Source organism: Monocercomonoides exilis (genome assembly GCF_001643675.1).
Source record: "Monocercomonoides exilis strain PA203 chromosome Unknown scaffold2-2631571, whole genome shotgun sequence".
In the NCBI taxonomy this organism is placed as follows: domain Eukaryota; phylum Preaxostyla; order Oxymonadida; family Polymastigidae; genus Monocercomonoides; species Monocercomonoides exilis.
In genome coordinates, this window is record NW_027150547.1 from 503,700 (window position 1) to 518,178 (window position 14,479).

The following is a 14,479-nucleotide window of genomic DNA, read 5'->3' on the forward strand; positions in this document are numbered from 1 at the left end:
TTTGATCATTTAATAAAAACAAACAAATAAGCAATACAAGAAAAAAGTTATTAAAATGCAAACAAAACAGCATTATGAAAATATCTGAACAATGAAAAAAGTAAAAAAAGCAAAAGCAAAAACAAAAGACGTTGCTATGGACAGACAGATGAAGAATTGCCATCAGTTATAAAACTTAAAAAGAACATACACTCTGCATATGGCGTTGATGCACAAGGCCATATGTTCAAAGCAACGAAAGAGAAAAGAATGAAAAATAAAATAAAATAAAATATAAAATAAATATAAAGAAGAAAGAGAAAAATCATAAAAAATAAAAAAAAACTGGATAAAAGGAATAAAAACAATAAGCAACCATTCACAAACTTTGACTGCAACACTCATTAACGTGTCAATGCAGATGATATTTTCAATGAAACAGGCAAAAAGAACAAGCTTTATTCTTTTTGAACTTTACACCTCATTTATCTCAAAATTCATCTGCATTCAATTGCAATCCAACAAACAAACAAGCAAGTAACCAAGCAAACAAATAAATAAAACCTTCTTTTTTATCTTTTATCTTTTTTCTGTTTTCTTTTTTCTTTTTTCTTTTTTCTTCTTTCTTCTTCCCTTCCTCCTTCACATCCGCTTTCACTCATTCAACACCCTCCTATTTACTCTTCATTCTTCCACCATCACAACATTCCCTGTATTCCCTGTATTCCCAGTATTCATCGAATTCATTGAATTCCCCACAGCTCCCTTCGGCTTCGGCGGCGGCGGCCTCTTTGGCGGGCTGAATATCGCCGAAGACGTCACACTCGGTATTTCCTCCTCGCTATTTCTCCGAGACGGCGGCGGCTGTGGCGGGCCCCGCAGCTTAATCTCTGCGATTTCCTTTTCTCTTTTGCTCTGCTGCTCTTTCTGCTTCTCCTTTTGCTTCTGCAGCGCCTTCTGAATCTCCTTCCTCTCTTCTTCTTCTGCCATCCTCCTCTTCTTCCCTTTCTCGTCTCTCTCATCGTCAAATGGCTTGATATTCTTCCAGTCGAGCTTCAAATGAGACAGCACACGTTCCCACAGCTTCGCATTCGGCGGTGGAATAAAAGGATTCCGGAGAAACGGAGAAACTGGCGGGGTGGACACGGGCAGTGCGAAGGGATAGACTGATTTCTTCGTGTTTGTATTTGCATTTGGATTTGTTTTTGTCTGAGGGGAAAGAAGAGCAATGGAAGGGATGCTTTCATCAGAGAGAGGAATGTCTTCATCGTCTGCAATGTCAACTGAGGAATAGAGAGAGGACAAGGGAAGGAGATGTGGTGTGCTTGATGAAGAAGAGGAAGAGGAAGAGGAAGAGGAAGAGGAAGAGGAAGAGGAAGAGGAAGAGGAAGAGGAAGAGGAAGAGGAAGAGGAGGAGGAGGAAGAAGGAGAAGAAGAGGAAGATGAAGAAGGCGATAAATTATTGACAGGAAGAGAAGGAGAAGAATCTTTTGCAGAAGGGCTGGTGAGTGAATTGTGAGCAGATGACTCAGATGAAGCAACAGGAGTGGAAGGCAAAGAGGCAGTTGAATCAACTGGAAGAGTTGAACTGTTCAAAGAAGAAGAAGAAGAAGAAGAAGAAGAGGAGGAGGAAGAAGAAGAAGAAGATGATGAATCAGATGATGTTGAAGAAGAACGTGCTTGTGAAGGTGAAGGAGAAAGTGAAAGATGATTTGACGAAAGAGAAGAAGGCGAAACTTGTGCGATCTGAACGACCGGCGGAGGAGATGACTGAACAGAAGAAGAAGAAGAAGAAGAAGAAGATGATGATGATGATGAATTCAATGAAGAAGAAGAAGCATTATCATTATCATTATCATAAGCATTTGTATCAGAAGACGTTTCTGATGAGTTCAATGAAGAATTTCTTGTTTCCTTCAGAGAAGATGATCTTGCAACAGAAGGAACAGGAAGTGAACACAAATTCAGCTGTCCCAGTTGTTGCTGCTGCTGTTGTTCTTGTTGAGTGGCTGAGAGTTCAGGCAATTCATCAAAGACTGAAGAAGAAGAAGAAGAAGAAGAAGAAGAAGAAGAAGAAGAAGAAGAAGAAGAAGAAGATGATGATGATGATGACAATGATTTAACATCACTCACAAGAGCAGGTGGATAAGGTGATGATGCATCTGAAGAAGAAGAAGAAGAAGAGTAAGGCGAAACAGAACGAGAAGCGTGATATGAATTAGTGTTATTATTATTATTAACACTATTATTACAAGCATTATCATTTGTGCTATTATTACTGTTACTATTACTATTATTATTAGCTTCACAGCTAGCAGAGAGAGTGCGCGTGTGAGTGTGGAGAGGAAGAGAGCGAATGACTGGAATGGCTGAAAGAGCAGGAGAAGAAGAGAGGCTGAGGCTGTGTGGAGTGGATGAGAGGGAGGAAACTGAAACTGAATCTGAAACAGAATCTGAATCTGACTCGGAAGATGAATTAGAAATGGAAGAAGGAGAAAGAGGAGAGGAGGAAGAGGAAGAATTACTTGATGCAATTGGAGTGGAAGTTATATCAAGTGTTGTGGTTGATGAAGATGAAGAAGGAGAAGAAGGAAGAGAATAGTTTTGTGTCTGGTGTGTGTTCAGAGCAGAGAAAGAAGGCCTGCCTTGCAAAGAGATAGAACGAGGAACAGAAGGAGAAGCAGTTGAAGAAGAAGAAGAAGAAGAAGAGGAGGAGGATGAAGAAAAGAATGAAGAAGACGAAGGAGAAGACGAAGGAGAGGAAGAAGAAGAAGAGGAAGAGAAGGAAGAGAAGGAAGAAGAATGAGAATGGGCAGAGTTGCTTCTGAAAGGGATGGAACGCAAAGAAGGGCTGCGAGGTGTGGAAGAGGCAGTGATCAGAGGAGCAGCAGAAGACAAGAAAGAGGAAGGAGAAGGAGGAGATGAGACAGAAGAAGAAGAAGAAGAAGAAGAAGAAGATGGAGAAGGAGAAGAGGAAGGAGAGGAGGAGGAAGAAGAAGCAAAAATCGACGGAGATGATGATGGTGAAGAAGATGGCGAAGAAGAAGAAGATGATGAGGAAGAAGAAGAAAGCGCAGGCGAATGAACAGCCGATGCAAAAGGAATGCTCCTCAACATTGGCGAGTTTGCCCTGGATGAAGTGAAAGAAGCAGAAATGGAGCTGTTTTGCTCAGACGAAAGGAACGAGGAAGGAGAAGGAGGATTGGAAGAGTTAGAGAACGCAGGTGATGCTGTTGATGATAATTGTGTTTGGGATGGAGAAGAAGAGGGAGAAGAAGAAGACATAGAGTTATTTGGTGAAGCAACTTCATTCGCCTCCTTAATTTCCTCTTTACCCCGTTCATTCCTTTCATTCCCTCCATTCATTTCTCCCTCCTTCCCCTCCTTCCCTTCCTCCCTTTCCGCTTCAAACAGCATCTCCCCCTTTCTCGCTGCTTCCAGCACTGCCCTCGCCGTGCCGCTGTTGAAGTCAGGTGCCGAGTACATCTGCTTCAGAGCATCGCTCGCTTTCGTCAGCTGCGCTATCTCGTCCAGCTGCGGCTGAATCTGCTGCAGTGTGAACAGATCCTCCATCAGCTTCAACGACCACGTCGAAGACGGTGGCTGGAACGTGGAGAAGGGAGGAAGAGTGAAAAGGGACTTCTTCTGCGGCTGTGGTTGTGGTTGAGTCTGTGATTGAGGCATAAGCACAGACTGAGAAATAGACTGAGATTGAGTCTGTGATTGAGCCTGCCCTTGAAGCTGAGTCTGAGTCTGATTCTGAGGTTGAGCAGGCGCCTCGTCCTTTGCCTTCTCAGCTGCTTCTCTTTGGGCGATGATTTCGCGCCACTCGCTGGATGTCTTGTTGACTGTGTCGACAATCACAGAGCGCTCGCCGTCGCTTTCGGCAGACATGAGAAAAGTGCGAGAAGGAAAGAAGAGGAAGAAGAGGAAGGTGGATGCGGGGTCGAGGCTTGTGGCGAGGTGGAGCGTGGTGGAGAGGCTGAAGAGGGTGTTGTCCAGAAATGACAGAGCAGAGGAAGAAGAGGAAGAGGAAGAAGAAGATGATGACACAGAAGAAGAAGAAGATGCGGAAGAAATGACTGCTTTTGATGACAGCTCCCCCGGAGCCAGCCCCATTTTCTTCTCGATCTCCTTCCATTCGCTCTCCATCTGCTCTCCCGTCGGCACAACCGCAGCTTCAACACCGTCCAGAAATGACAGAAAGCGGATGTCCAGTTTAGGCGGAATGGGAATCCCTTCGTTCTGGTCCTTCTTTCCAGAACTCCACACAGACGGTACTTTTTCGAAGTCGCACACAATCACAATGTCGCTGAAGAGCACCAGGATGCGCTTGTCGGCTGAGTTTCTGTTCACTTTCATCACATTCCATTCGCTGATGTACCGCCGCGACGGGTGGACAATGTTCACGTGTGTCTGTATCAGCCTGCTCTGCAGTTTCAGAAGACGATCCAGCTTCTTCTTTCGCTTAACAGTGTTGTTGATGAAGTAGACGACAGACTCAACTCGGTCACATGCCTTGTTTAAGTCGTCATAGTCAGGATGATCTTTGCTTGTTTTTTTCTTCAATTCTCGAAGCAGAAGATTCATCTGACTCAATCTTTGAATTGGTTTGTGCAAAAGAGTTGGAAGATTTGTTTCGCGAAGTTGAGGTTCAGCAACACTGACAGATTCAAGAAATATTTGAAACTTTGAATTTGTTGTTATCAAATGAATGAGATGAGCTGTGGCATTTGAGTGATCTTCGAAATATTCAACATAACACTTGAGAAAATCTCCCTAAGAAGAAGAAAATGATAAATTATAAAAAGGCATAAAGACACAAAAAAAGTTAAATGCACACCAAAAAACAGTACAATTTCCCAATACGCTGTTCCCATGGATTTAATGCAATTGCTTTTTCCAAATTATCAAGAATTGCCGCATGAACATTTCTAATCGTAAGAATGTTCAAAAAAATATCATGAACATCTTTATTTGTGATTCCGAGCGATCCATCCTTTGCTCTTTTTTGTAAAGGAAACATATAGTACTGCATTGAAAATTCATTTTTTTGCATTTATTAAAAAAGTAAATGCTCAATATTAAACTAAAAAATATAATAATAAAAATTTACCTTTATGGTATCACCTAATGATTTTATATAATTCCGTTCTGTCTGCAAAATTTCAAGTGCAACATTTTGATGATCTTTGAGTCCACGAACGCGTTTCATAAGTTGGCACCGAAATAAATGGCGCCGCCAGGCATGCTGTATAATTATTGATGCATGCTCTTCACGGGACTTTTCGTCCATATAGATATTTTAAGGATTATTTATGTGATCAATTATATTATCAGAAAAATCAAAAATTTTCTATTTAACGAAAAAATACATATTAAGAACTTACAATAAATCCAAATTCGTCTATTTCATTATCTTTTTCTTTTTCCAAATCCATTAAAGAATCTTCTTTGAATTCATAATCTTTTTCTTTTTTCATTTCCAATACTGGAGAAGATGCCACCTCTTTATCTTCTTCCATCATATTGAAATCATCTTGTTTTTCGGTCGTTTCTTTTTCTTCGTTTTTTTGTTCATCATTCTGAAAATCGTCCTTTGATTGTTTTGCTTTCGAAGATGCTGATGAATTACAACTTTTTGACTGAAATTCCCTAAGTTTTTTGGACTAAACAAAACACATCAATTGCTTAAATTTAAAGTTATTTATCATACAAGAGTATCATTTCGTCTGCAAAATAAAAAAATATCATCTGAATTAACTGGAAAAATAAAATCAATTAATAATTTTTTTAAAAATTTTAATAAAATAAATGACAGACTCGTTTTTCTTTTTGCGTGCTCTGCAAACATTACCAAATCTGAGGTCATAATATCTTATTGAAATATTATAATCTTTTTAAAAAAAATTACGTTTTATCCATAAGAATGAAACCTCCAATCTTTATAATTATTTCGCTTATCACGGCCGGAAGTTGTTGAGAAAAATTTAACTCTACGCCAGATGCTTTTCGGCTTTCAATCTTTTCTTTCAATTTTTCCTCACATAAAAGATAAAGTTGTTCCTGTGTTTTATGAATAACAATATTTTGATTTTTTGTAAACAAAAAAGTTTTGGATATGAGGAAATATTTCCCAAACCCTGAGTAATTTAGTTTTATCATTTCGTGACATTTCATTATTTTGTTATGGTAAAATCCTTTTTTGGTTAATGCATCTTCCAAGGTGAAGCAAAAGAGAAACAACTATTAACATTATTGACATATTCTCCGGTTTCCATAATATATTTTCATTAATATTTTTGAATTAAAACATTGGAGCCTAAAATCTTTACGAGATGAGTTTGCCGACCCAATCCCCTAAAATCAGTGATGATTTATTAGGAATTGGTAAGGGCCCAAAACCTTGTCCGGAATCTTTTTTATTTATTGACGATTGCTCTTTTAAGCCAAAACCTTCTCCTTTAAATAAATTACATTTACAACTTGAAAAAAATGGATCAGTTACACATACATCATCTTCAACAGATGTGGCGCCTATTGTTTACCACCAAAGTCGAATCAGTGAATTTTCGCATCGTTTTAATTATTTATTTGACACAATATCTTTGCTTGGTTCCGGATCGTTTAGTGAAGTATACAAAGTGAGAAGCAAAGCAGATGGCAAACTTTATGCTGTAAAGTGGACAAAAAAACATCATAGAGGAGACGAAGATAGAAAAAATTCAATAATTGAACTTCATTCCCTTTCTCGGATTGGACATCATCCAAATTTAATTTCTTTTATTCAAGCATGGGAATGCGATGGATTAATGATCATTCAAACGGAGTTATGCGAAAATGGAAATTTGGAATCGTTTATAACCGAAAATGATGTTCTCGATGAATCGATGCTTTGGAATATTTTGTTGGATGTAGCACTTGGAACAAAATGGTTGCATGATCAGAATGTCATTCACTTGGATATCAAGCCAGAGAACATTCTTCTATCATCCGAAGGAAGTTTCAAGATAGGAGATTTCGGACTAACTCATCAACTTGGTCTAACAACTGCATCAATGGAAGGAGATTCGCGATATCTTGCACCCGAAGCGCTTGACTCAACTCCAACGTGTGCTGCAGATGTGTTTTCGATTGGTGCCACACTATTCGAAGCAAGCGAAAGAATCATTATGCCTTCACAAGGTGGTGCTTGGCATCGACTTCGACATAATCCTCCAATGCTCACAGGAAGAAGCAAGGAATTGAACGATCTTGTTCATCGAATGCTTTCATTCAACCCATTAGATCGTCCATCCATTGACGAAGTACTTTTCTCTCCGACGCTCCAGAAGATGTTGAATGAGCGCATGCTGAAATATCCTTCGATGATGGAGATATCAACTAAGCGAATGAGCCGCATAGCTTCTGTTTTTTGGTCCACATTCTTCAAACTTGCACTTCATCCTCCATTGCATTATGTCAAACGCATTGGAGGAAAAGCAGAACAGACAGAAAAAGAAGAAGGCTCAAAAATGGACGCTGAAAAAGATCAAGCCAATACTTTCACTCAGAGAAAAGTTGAAGCAGTACAACAATCAGAGGAAGTTCCATCTTGGATCATGCAAATTGAAGCACTCAGGGAAAAACTTAGAAAAAGAGAAGAAAAAAGAAAGAAAGAAGAACAATCCAATTCCTTTAAAATAGAAGAAGATAATATTGCAGTTAGTTTTGACTCTTCAGTCAAAAGAGATGATTCAACTTTTCAGTTTCCTTTTGATGAACCATCGCCTTTTAAACCAAAGCCTCAACAGATTGACGCAATTGTTGACAAAAGTTTAAATGAATTTGATGATTACTTGAACGAATTCAATGGAAAAAATGAAAGCGAAAAAGGAGAAGACAAGATGGAAATTGATTCAATTGATCCAAATGAAACTCCTCCAAAAGAGAATAATACAACTGTCTCATTATGTCCATCAAGTTTTTCTTCAAAAGAAACAACGCCAGTATCTTCTCGCTCATTTATTCAGAGCTCAACACAAAACATCCACGAAAGCAATGATTCTTCAAATAATGACTCCAACGCTCTTTCTGAGAATACGTCTCAAGCAGCCAGCGAACCTCACACACCAACAACACCCCGAGCACCTATATTTTATCCGCGCGAAGAGCTGGACTTCATTGATGATCAACATGCATTTGACGATGTTGCTTCGTTTGGAAGTAATACCCGAACAGCAACACCGACAATTGATTTAATCACTAAAAATTGCACGGGAAACACGCGTTCACCTTCTCGTCCTGCGTCTTTTGTTACTCCTTGTGCTTTTTCTCCGATGAAGCCCTTTGCACAGCTGCCAACTTCCATTCCACAACCTTCTTCTTTTGCATCTTCAACAGCATCAGATTCATTCCCAGCACTTGGAAAGGCTTCTGTTGCTCAAAATTCACAATCAAAAGCTGCTTCAATTTCTCAAAACAATCATCCTTTGGCCTTATCTTCTCAAGCGCAATCAACTGCATCTCAAAACACAGTAAATGCAGAAGAACTCAACTTTACACATCCACTTCAGCTTGCCACGTATTTCATACCAATATCTGCCGAACTGACCAACCCCTTTTCACACGAAATAAACACACTTACTCAAATTGTTCACAAGTTTGATGAATCACAGGTACAAAATGCTTCTGCTTCTGATCCAATGGAGAATTTAAATCAAAGCCAACAAAACAATTTCATGCAACGACAAGAATCATCTAAACTTCAACAGCAAGAATCAAGTGAACAGCAAATCCAGCAACAGACTCCTTCTCCTTCATCTCCAAGTTCAGCTTTTTCTTCCAGTAATTCATCAACACTCTTCCCAGAAGCAACACATGTGGAATCGATGGTTCCATTAGATGATACACAAAATATTCAGAATAATCGCACGTTGCCTTCCACATCTTCACATTCACCTGACATCACTTCTCTGCATCATAATTCAACTCCATCTCTTTTTGCAACAGCATCAACAACCAACACAAACACCAGCACTGCTACTGCCACTGCATCGGCTTCAGATTCATTTTCCTCTCCTTCTCTCACCCCATCTTCAGCTCCAACTTTCTATTCGTTTTTGAACTCTTCTGTTTCTCCGTCAAATGTATCGTGGCATGCACTCACACTGACACCGTCTACACCATCTGCAATGGCACCGCTGATGGCGACCTCTTCGCCATCTGCTTCGACTGTAGTTCAAGCTGCTCCTTCTGCTTTTCCATTACCTTCTATTTCAGCTTTATCGTCATCTTCGTCTTTGCTGTCTTCAACAGCATTGCCAACATCATCAATAACATCGTCTTCTTTTCCAATTTCATCTTGCCCAACATCAACTTCTACATCTCTTTTTGGTCCACTTACAACATTATCTGCCACCTCTTCGTATTCTCCTCCTGCATCAAGTGCTCCTTTGTCTTTTCAGTCTTCACAACAATCCACTGTTCAGCAAAATTCCATCTCAATCAGCCCCACCAATCGTAGCGGTTACAGCACCACACCTTTCATCAGCTCTGCTTTGGCCAGCTATCACAACTCAGCCAAGCAAAGCCCCAACTTCATTCCTCTTTCACCTTCTCTCTCTTCGCTGAAGCAGCAACAGTCATCTCAATCAGATGAAAAAAGGCACTCACAAATGGGAGCTGTCGGCACAAGCAATCAAGCTCCAGGATTAAGTTACTCTCCATTTTTATCGCTTATTTCAGCATCAATAAGCAAACCCAGCAGTAGTTCTGACCAATCGCCTTCATCTCTTTCACTCCATTCAGACACAAATTTCCATCGCAGACCGTCACACACACGCAATCACTCACACTCAAGATCGCATACACGCTCCACTTCATTCACAAGATCTCATTCGCGAACACCCACAAAATTGGATCAATCGCAAACATCCTGTTCATCGTCAGTCAACAAAAAAGTGAAGAAGAATATAGAAATGAAATTTGGACAATTCCAGTTACAAAGACAAACACAAACAGATAAACAGCGCTCATCTCAACAAATCCAAATTCCAACAAAGATTTCTTCGCTTCCTGTTATGATACCCAGGCCATTGCTTGTATCTGACCATTCTCGTTCGTCGGTACATAATTCACGTTCAGATAATGAAATGCAAGCTGATTCAATACTTTCTTCATCGTCGCCATTTCTGCCTTTGCTTCCAGCAGCTTCTCTGGTATCAACATCGCCTTCAATGCACACACCAACAAATGAGCGAAGTGGTTTTTATTCAGCCAATTCACCAAGCTCCAATCACAAGACACACAATTCACAAACGCCATCGAAAGAAATTTCGCCGTTTCATTCCTTTTTCAATGCGCTGCGCGACGAAGAAGACGAAGTCTACAGGCTTCCTTCATCTCGTTCGATGAACAGTGCTTCTCCTTCCACCCCACCCAGCACACCTTCCACTAACGAATCACACAGATCTGCATCTTCTTCTCACAATTCATTGGATCGTCAATCAACACAGCCTTCCAAATCCTCTCAAATAACACAACGTTCACAACACTTCCGTTCGTTCACACCCGAGTCAAGAACAATGACTCCGATCTTATCTGACAGCGGATCCTTATCCACTCCACGACAGACACACACCCTGTCCACTCCTCATGTGCAGTTCTTTACGCCGCCACCGCTCCAGTCTCCAACAGAACCTCCTCTTTCACCAATACTCAAAACACGAGCATGTTTGCACCCCCTTAGAGAAAATGAGATGAGAATTCCAAGTGAATTCTTTGGCAGCATTGAACCTAGTAAAAAATTTGAAGTTTCCAAAGGAGGCAATTCAAAAGAGACTTCTTTACAGAAAGCGAATTCACTAACGGAAAACTGTCAAATTAGTTCTCTCAATTCAGAGCCTAGTTTTCCTCCAAACAATGGGAATGCGATCGCATCTACTGCATTTCCTTTACCAGGTGCGTCTTCTTCTTTCACTTCTTCTATTTCAACATCTGCACAACCACAACAACTTACAACATCTCAATTGTCTTCAGTTGAATCACCATCATTGCAAGGAATTTCCAGCTCAATAGGCGCAAATAAAGGCATATCTAATATTTTGTCCAGGCACATTTTTGAGCACTCTGCAAACGGATATGATCCACTGATGTCTCCTGACATAAAGACAATTGATCTGACACACCATATTTTGCCATTTCGGTCTCCATCTTTTTCATCTCTCATCAAAAACATAAGCAATTCTGATCTCAGCTCGTCAAATGACGAAGACGAAAGCGAGGACGAAGACGATTCCTCAGAAAACAGCGACGAGAATAAAATGATCATTGACGAAGAATACAGCACCAGTTCTATACAAAAGATGGAGCATGACGATGCAAAAAGAAGGATTACAAAAAGAAACAAAAGAAGCAGAACTGAAAAGGATAACAAAATGGAGCAGGATGTGGATTGCAAAAGGCAGCTCATGTTCCGGTCTGTTGAAGAATACCAATCGCAGCAAATTGATGCATTTTTGATGGAAGCATCGTCCGCTTCATCAAAAACACAATCGCATTCAGTTCAAAATCTGTCAGCCTTCCCTTCACAGTTTACTTTAACAGACTCTGCTTATTCCACTCAGCGAGTACTGTTTCTTCCAACGGAAACACCAATGCGACGTCTTGCACCACTTTCGACGCCTTTTGTTGAGGCACGCTCGCAGCTTCCGCAGCATCGCTCACCATCTTCTCGTGACCAACAGCAGCAATTATGTTCCGCGCAGACTCCAGTTGCACCACGAAGCATTGTGTCATCAGCATTGCTTGCTTCAACTGCCTTATCGCCTTCATCATCCTCTCTTTTTTCGCAGCAGTCTTCTTCTTCTTCTTCTGCTTCGCTTTCTCCCAGCGACCTCTTGCATAGAGATAGTGTTGTGGTTACACCGCCGTCCAATCTTGATTCTGCAACATCTTCTTCACCTTCTTCTTCTGGCATGCTTTCAACACAACTACTTTCTCCATCGTCTTCGATTACCCAATGTTCATCATCTGATTCATCTCCCATGTTTACTCCAACACACACTCCAACTTTAGATGCTCCACGCCCTGCTATTTCGCTTGCTTCTCCCAAGCAATTCGCTTACAGATCGCTTGCACTCACCTCTATCCCATCGGTGATTGCCTGCTACCTCACACTTCCTTTAGGTATTCTTCTTCCGTTTATTTCGAGCACAATCAGCTCTTCATACCTCGCACGAATTGTCTTCACGAATATATGCTTTTCGGAAGAGCAGATTAAAGTTCTTTGCAACAATTTCCCTGAATATTATTCTTTGCTTGCGTCTGCTGGTCTTTCCACTTTCAATTCTTATTCATCGAGTTCTTCTTCCGCTTTGGAAAATATTTGCCACAATTATTCACGTTCCAATCAACTTGACAGTCAATCTATTTTTGCTCCTGCTCCATCTTTCTTATCTCTCCAAGGTTTGCGCACTCCAACTGTATTTGATTCATCTACAATAAAATCAACAGCATTATCTGCAAGTTGTCTGGCAACAGAAAGCAGCCATTCGACTGCCTGTGCAAATCAGCCATCATCACACTTATTCAGCACAATTTCTTCTGATTCATCGTTCCTGTCGCCAAATGATTCTCCCTCTTCTTTTTCTTCAGCTTCAACTTTTTCATCTTCTCAGTTCACTCCCCATGAATCGTCTGATGTTTCATGCCAATCGCATTCAACAAGTCAGCTTGACCGTCTTCGAGCTAACATTGCCGGAAAGCTCTGTGGAATATTTTTGGTTTCATGTTTCAGAAATGACTTCAGAGGGTTTCACCAGAATGATTCTTGTGAAGTCAAAGGACAGAGCCCAAAAGAAACACAAAAGGATTCGGAAAACAACCATCTTCAAGAAAAGACAAAGAAAAAAAAGCGAAAACTGGCTAGATATGCAAAACCCAGGAGAAAAAAGAAGATGCAAAGGCTTCCACTGGACAAAGCAACGAAATCATTTATGAAAATCCGTAATTCAGATGCATTTCCTTCTCCGCCTCAAATGTTGATCGATTCATTTCTTTGTTCGTCCTCTTGTAATGCTTCCTCGCCTGCAATTTCTGTTTGTATAACCCCTTCCTTTCTGCATTTCATTCCAACAAACTCGCCTTTCTTTTCGTCTTCTCAGGCCAAGCTACAACAGTTTAATCATTCTTGCATTCATTTTCCTTTGTTTGGGCCATTTAATGGAAATTTTCGGGATTTGGCATATGGCTCGGGTTTCTTTCCTTCTTCTGAATGCAAATCTTCTTCTCCTTCAACTTCTTCTCAATCCCATGAATCTCCTTTATCTTTCCCATCCAATTCTTCAGTGCATCCTCCTGCTGAATTATGCACCTTGAATAGAAGAGAGCATCTTCAGAGAGGTTGTGGTGCGTATCGATATTTGTGTTCTCTTTCGATTTTGCTCAATTCTATTCTTTTATTTGACTGGTGAACAATAATCTTTTGAGAAATTGCTGCTTTTCCTTTTTAATATTTAATGTTCATGAATGTTTATCATAGTATTTATTTTTGAAGTGAACATTGTGATAATTGAATTGACCTATTAAAATTTTTATTTTTATGAACGAATGTGATAAAAACATTTTGTAACAGTAGATGGTATTGGAATAAGAAAATTTTATTGAAATAAAAATAATAATTCGAATAACCAAAGTTTATTCCAGATAACACCAGTTTATTCGAATAAAAAAAATTTATTCCAGAAAGACCTAGTTTATTCCAATTAATCCCTCAACAAAAATTTTTGTGATCCTTTTTATCAATTCGAATGTTCTGAAAAATGAGAATATTGAAAGAAAAATGAACAATATTTATTCATGGAAATTCAATTCTGAAAAATTATGTTTAACAGTTATGGTCCAAAATTAAAAAATGATTATCAGAAAATTTGTGCCAAAGGATTGGAGATCGAATGAAATGGCAATTAATTCTTCAAAACCTTAAACACTATATTTATCAAAAAATGAACAGAACCAGTGATATGCAAAATTTGAAGGGTTTCACACAATGAAAGAAGAAGCGTTAAGAAAGCAAGGAAAGGAAGAACAATCCATTAATTATTCGGAGGATTAATTCTCAGAATTGTTTTTAATTTGACATACAAATCAGTTTGCGAAAAAGGACTTCTTCCCGGGAATTATTAGATTTGAAAATCTTTGTTGGAACAGAAAATGGCAAATGGCAGAGTGAATGTATCTTTGACTGCAGTTTCACTTCGTGCTCACTTACAGGTTTAAATGGTGGAGGGATATGCCGTACTACTGTTCCAGCTGCATTCAAAATGAGGAACCTCCAATTTATTTCGTGCAACGCATTGTCATATGGCGGAGGATTTTGGTTTAATCCGAACCAACAAACAGCACCAAGCAACAACCTTTATTGCTATTTCTTCTTCTTCCACGATTGCAGTTGCAACGCCTCCACTCCATATGGCCATGATGTGTATTTTCAAGACAATTACAATTTCTTCTCATCGAA

General features: G+C 39.7%; 3 protein-coding genes across 3 annotated transcripts; 1 reads left to right on the plus strand and 2 right to left on the minus strand.

Moving 5' to 3' along the window:
• Positions 1-663: 663 nt before the first annotated feature.
• Positions 664-5,275, minus strand: MONOS_16828 (putative RhoGEF domain containing protein; the record flags this gene model as incomplete). Its single annotated transcript, XM_067869701.1, has 3 exons — positions 664-4,758; positions 4,823-5,011; positions 5,096-5,275. 3 exons carry the CDS (start codon positions 5,273-5,275, stop codon positions 664-666), a joined length of 4,464 nt encoding a protein of 1,487 aa, XP_067735628.1.
• A 414-nt stretch (positions 5,276-5,689) lies between these two features.
• Positions 5,690-6,154, minus strand: MONOS_1926 (Centromere protin S; the record flags this gene model as incomplete). Its single annotated transcript, XM_067871809.1, has 4 exons — positions 5,690-5,742; positions 5,803-5,856; positions 5,916-6,045; positions 6,122-6,154. The coding sequence occupies 4 exons, from the start codon at positions 6,152-6,154 to the stop codon at positions 5,690-5,692; spliced, it is 270 nt and encodes an 89-aa protein (XP_067735629.1).
• A 163-nt stretch (positions 6,155-6,317) lies between these two features.
• On the plus strand, positions 6,318-13,538 carry MONOS_1927 (putative membrane-associated tyrosine- and threonine-specific cdc2-inhibitory kinase; the record flags this gene model as incomplete). The annotated part of the gene is made up of 1 exon (XM_067871810.1): positions 6,318-13,538. The coding sequence occupies one exon, from the start codon at positions 6,318-6,320 to the stop codon at positions 13,431-13,433; it is 7,116 nt and encodes a 2,371-aa protein (XP_067735630.1). The 3' UTR covers positions 13,434-13,538.
• Positions 13,539-14,479: the final 941 nt, after the last annotated feature.